Here is a 5,000-nt window from a genome sequence, read left to right on the forward strand (position 1 = left end):
TCACACACACACACACACACACACACACACACACACACACTCGCTCGCTCGCTCACACAATCACTCACTCACTCACTCTCTCACACACACACTCACTCACTCACACTCACTCACACACACACACACACACACACACACACACACACACACACACACACACACACACACACACACACACACACACACACACTCACTCACTCACTCACTCACTCACTCACTCACTCACTCACTCACTCACTCACTCACTCACTCACACAATCGCTCACTCATTCTCTCTCACACACACACTCGCTCACTCACTCACTCACACACACACACACACACACACACACACTCACTCACTCACTCACTCACTCACTCACTCACTCACTCACTCACTCACTCACTCACTCACTCACTCACTCACTCACTCACTCACTCACTCACTCACTCACACAATCACTCACTCACTCTCTCACACACACACTCACTCACTCACACTCACTCACATACACACACACACACACACTCTCACTCACTCACTCACTCGCTCACTCGCTCACTCACTCACACAATCGCTCACTCATTCTCTCTCACACACTCACTCACTCGCTCGCTCGCTCGCTCGCACGCACGCACGCTCGCTCGCTCACTCACTCACTCATTATATATGACATTATTAAATGTAACACACCTTGTCTCTGTAGTCCGAAAGGCCCGTAATCTCGAGCCTGAATGAAGCCTTGAAACAAGTACGTGTTTCCTTCATGATCAGCCGAAACCTCGAGGAGAACAACAACACACAGGTGAACATCATGTTCTCAGACGCTCATGTTCTGAAATATTACAGGATATTGCTCTCAGAATGCATGTTTGAACAGCCACAGTGATCAGTGAACTAGCACTACTGTACCGGAGAAGAAATGTTCCTTTACCACTAAATATACAGTAGAGGAGAGCGGGGCACAACCAAACACTTTCTGACTTTCTCAGTTTGTGTAAATCCACTATAGTATTTATTTATTCCCTCATTAATTTCACAATTATGTGGTTTTGTTTCATTAATACAGTGTATACTTTATTCTTGATTTACCCCGAAATAATGGAAGTGAAATGTGACAACATGCCCCATAGCTGGGGTTCATAATAACATGACCATATGACAGATTAAAATCTATCTCATCTAATCAAAAAAAAAAAAAAAATTTAAACAAACTAAACAATTTTTTTCAATAAAATACAATTATTAACTTTTTCATATAAAATAATGCCATTTTTTAATAATTAAAACATTTATTTTTTGAGTTTGACAACAAACACACCGCAAAACAGCTATACAGCATAGTCCAAAACATAATCATAATTAATAATTTCTGAACATTGACTCTGTTTTTATTCACCTTTTTCTCATGGTTTCTCAATAGAATTCATGAAAGTATAGAATAGAATATTATAATTCTAATAGGGGCTCATTGTAACGCAGTGTGACAACATGCCCCGCCTGAGCAACTGGTGTTTAAACCCGGCGAGTGTTTCTGCTGTTAGATCAGCATTAAAGAACAGATATAAGATTAAAATAATATTAGATTTGTCTCATTTTAAATAAACACAAAACAGATGAAAAATTAACATAAGAAATCTACATTTGCAATGTTTAAATAAATGTTCAGTGATATCTCAAAGATGTTTTAATTTTGCCACTTTTTTCTCTATATAGTGTTGCTATGGCGACTAGTAAATACACTAGGTTTCGTCATGCTGGTGTGTGTGTAAAGTTTTAAAGCGTGTGTGTTAGTTTGTGCCCCGCTCACACATATATTCAGCCAATATCACCTGCGGGTTTGATCTGATTGTTCATGCACTGCTGCCAGAAGCTCTGAGCTGTAGTGGAGTAATAAAGCGTGCGTGTGACGAGACTTACGAAGCCGTCCATGATCAGGGTCTGCTCAGAGATCTGACTGAAGCTGCTCTTCACCAGAGACCTCATGTGATGCAGACGCAGCGTCAGGCGAGCCGCTCTGCTCTTATACACTCCTGTGAGGATGATTAACACGCTCATTAATGCAAATACACGGAGATTCATATTGATCATATTTACAATAATATAAAATTCAACTGGTATGTGCTTCAGATGATGTATCTGTCAGGTTTTTGTCCTGTGCGTGTCTGTGTGTCTCACGTCTACATTAATCCCGATACATTTGAAAACATTTGAAAATCCATACATTGTGGATGCGAAACTTTTGGAAAATGTACAATTAACAGCTGAGATAATACATGAGTGTTAACGAGCTTCTCACCCGACAACAGCAGCTCCGAGTGCCTGTTGGTCAACGTCACATTGACTTTCCCCGAAGTCGCGTTAAAGCTAGTGATGGTCAGAGTCATCGGCTGTTTCACTCCTTTATACTCAAACGAACCTCTCCACGCGTACGAGGGCGCGAACACATCGTCAGGAACTGCAATGAGAAGATTTAATGAGTCGGATGAGGCTTTAAAGGCGTTTACACACCGTGTTTCGGCACAATTAACCCTGTGAACGACCTCTGAGCAGAAACCACACGAGCTCATATCTCTCAAACACATCACAACGCTTAATAAAGCAATGCACTGTATATAACACACTCTAAACAGTGATTCAAGTCAATTAAAATGCCATTTTATGTTGTATATATGTTGCTATATTTATGCTATACTGGTTCTCTCCTGTTTAAATGAACACTATATACATATATTTCTTGACAACTGTAAGCAGCCTACGCTAAATGAACTAAACAACTGTAATATAGAAGAATTATTCAGATTAATAACCTGAATAAATAATAATAATGTAATTTACTATTAATTTACTAATTTAATATAGTGATTAATTTACTAGATCAAAAGAAATTATATTTATTTACGTATTTAATTATTTTAATTATAATCATGTTTGCTGATTGTTTATCATATTGCTGTTGCTGCCGTTTTATAAAATCAATAATATTTATTTATTTATATGATCAATTTTGTGTATTATATTGCTGTTGCTGCCGTTTGATGAAAGCAAAAAATATTTATTTATTTATTTATAATAATGTTCATGTTTATCAAACACTGCTCATCTAATCAACTGTTAATTTTACATCAATTTATAAAAAGAAATGAAAGGTACTGTGAGCATTTTGCTGAGTGTTCTTCTACCAAATGCCCGTCAGTCAAACACACAAAATGATTGACAGGCAGAGAGCGTTTCTGATTGGCTGGTTTTCAGATGGTGACTCAGCACAAGCCACTCCCCTGATATCAGGCACTTTATCCATGATTATTCCCAAGCAAATGGCTTACCTTTAAAACACACCTTCATATGGGTGGAAATAGATGCACATGTGCAAGCAGTGATTATAAAGATTGCATGTGGTGTTTTACAGACTCACCGTTGACTTTGGGACTCGATGTTCCTTGAACAGGCGTTATGACTTTTTCTGATGTTTTCGAGCCAGCTGAAAGACACCAAAACACACATCACTGCACCAACCAAACGGGTCTAAGGAAACACATTTCACACACGACTTCCCACATCGACACCGGACGATGACAAGACAAACAGAAACTAAAGAAAAGTTGCGGGACACAAAGTTCAGGCCGAAAACACATCTGGATTCCGCACTGATCTTCTGTGTGTGTGTGTGTGTGTGTGTGTGTGTGTGTTATATTGATGCAGTGTTGGACTGGTTACCTCTACAAACGGGCACTTTCCCAGTCCAGGACCCGTCGGGTCGGCACGCCCGGTGCTCGGAGCCGCCGGTGAGGATGAATCCCGGCTGGCAGGAGTAGAGGAGTGTGTATCCGAAGGACGGCAGGTCGAGGCCCAGAACGTTTGCATGGGCCGGCGTCTTCGGTTGCTTACAGGAGTGAGCTGCATTAGGAGAGATACCACAACCTGTGAGATCTAATGGAAACTCTTAAAAACACATCCAGTGACCTATTATGCCTTGATTTTGTGTTTAAGCTCCACTAGAACAGGTTTGCATGCATTATTTCCCCCATATTCTCCATTGTTGCGGCTCCTCTCTTCCCAGTCTGTCAGTAACGCTCTGTTTACTTCCTGTCTCTATGAAGCCCCTCCTTCTGAAAAGCACACTGTGCTCTGATTGGTCGGCTGGAGCAGTGTGTTGTGATTGGTCGAGCGCTTCGAGTGTGTTTGGGAAATGTCCCGCCCCTTACCATAACCGCCAGTTTAACACACTACTAATTAACTCAACCAGGCCCCGCCCCTTTATTCTGCGCATTAATTATTATAATGAGGAATATTGTGACGTGGAAGAAACTCAAGACTACAATGGAGGCGTTTCAGGAGTTCAAAAACACTGACTCTGATATAGAGAGACTTTGCAGAGCTTTTTAATGCTCAAACATCAGCATTACACACTAAAGAGAGATGAACGTGGGAACAAGCAGAATAGATGTTACCAGCATTTTTGTAATTTTCACAAAACTTTTATGGCTTATAATATAATATAATATAATATAATATAATATAATATAATATAATATAATATAATATAATATAATATAATATAATATAATATAATATAATATAATGTTTTTATTACACTAATGGGAATTTTGGGGAAACTCACTACACAAAGCCTCAAAAGAGTGTGTAAATGCAAATGTAAAAAGGTTCTAAAAATAGGCTTAAAATTCATTAGGCGAAATACACATTCGCAATTTCTTTCTTTTGATTTATGGGAGAAATATGATAAATATGAAATATGATTTATGTTTTGTTAAATTCACCCAGTAACACACTAAATAGAGCTGCTCATTATAAATGAGTAGCATTCACATGATGTACTGTATGTCTGATAAAGCTGTATTTTTCTTTTCTTTTCATAGAATAACATGCATACAGAAAAACATAAAAGTTGCATCATGACATGCAAAATGGATGACTTGCCCCCAAAAACCAGAATAATAGACTGAAGTCTGCATGTGTTGTGAAGCGAGAGACTCACGGATGCACTGAGGCTGAGAGC

The 5,000-nt window shown here is 39.1% G+C and overlaps 1 protein-coding gene across 2 annotated transcripts in view; it reads right to left on the reverse strand.

Annotated features, from left to right (window-relative positions):
- The window catches only part of csmd3a (CUB and Sushi multiple domains 3a), a 331,891-nt gene that overhangs the window by 2,625 nt on the left and 324,266 nt on the right, over positions 1-5,000 (reverse strand). For both annotated transcript variants that reach the window (XM_079894353.1, XM_079894352.1), the window contains exons 63-68: positions 4,980-5,000; positions 3,698-3,877; positions 3,396-3,461; positions 2,280-2,438; positions 1,901-2,013; positions 674-761 (exon numbers count right to left, since the gene is read on the reverse strand). The exon at positions 4,980-5,000 is cut by the window's right edge and continues 91 nt beyond it. In XM_079894353.1, the coding sequence (XP_079750479.1) occupies positions 674-761; positions 1,901-2,013; positions 2,280-2,438; positions 3,396-3,461; positions 3,698-3,877; positions 4,980-5,000 (627 nt within the window). The remainder of the gene's footprint in view (positions 1-673; positions 762-1,900; positions 2,014-2,279; positions 2,439-3,395; positions 3,462-3,697; positions 3,878-4,979) is intronic.

This window comes from Squalius cephalus (genome assembly GCF_949319135.1).
Source record: "Squalius cephalus genome assembly, chromosome: 15".
Lineage (NCBI taxonomy): Eukaryota > Metazoa > Chordata > Actinopteri > Cypriniformes > Leuciscidae > Squalius > Squalius cephalus.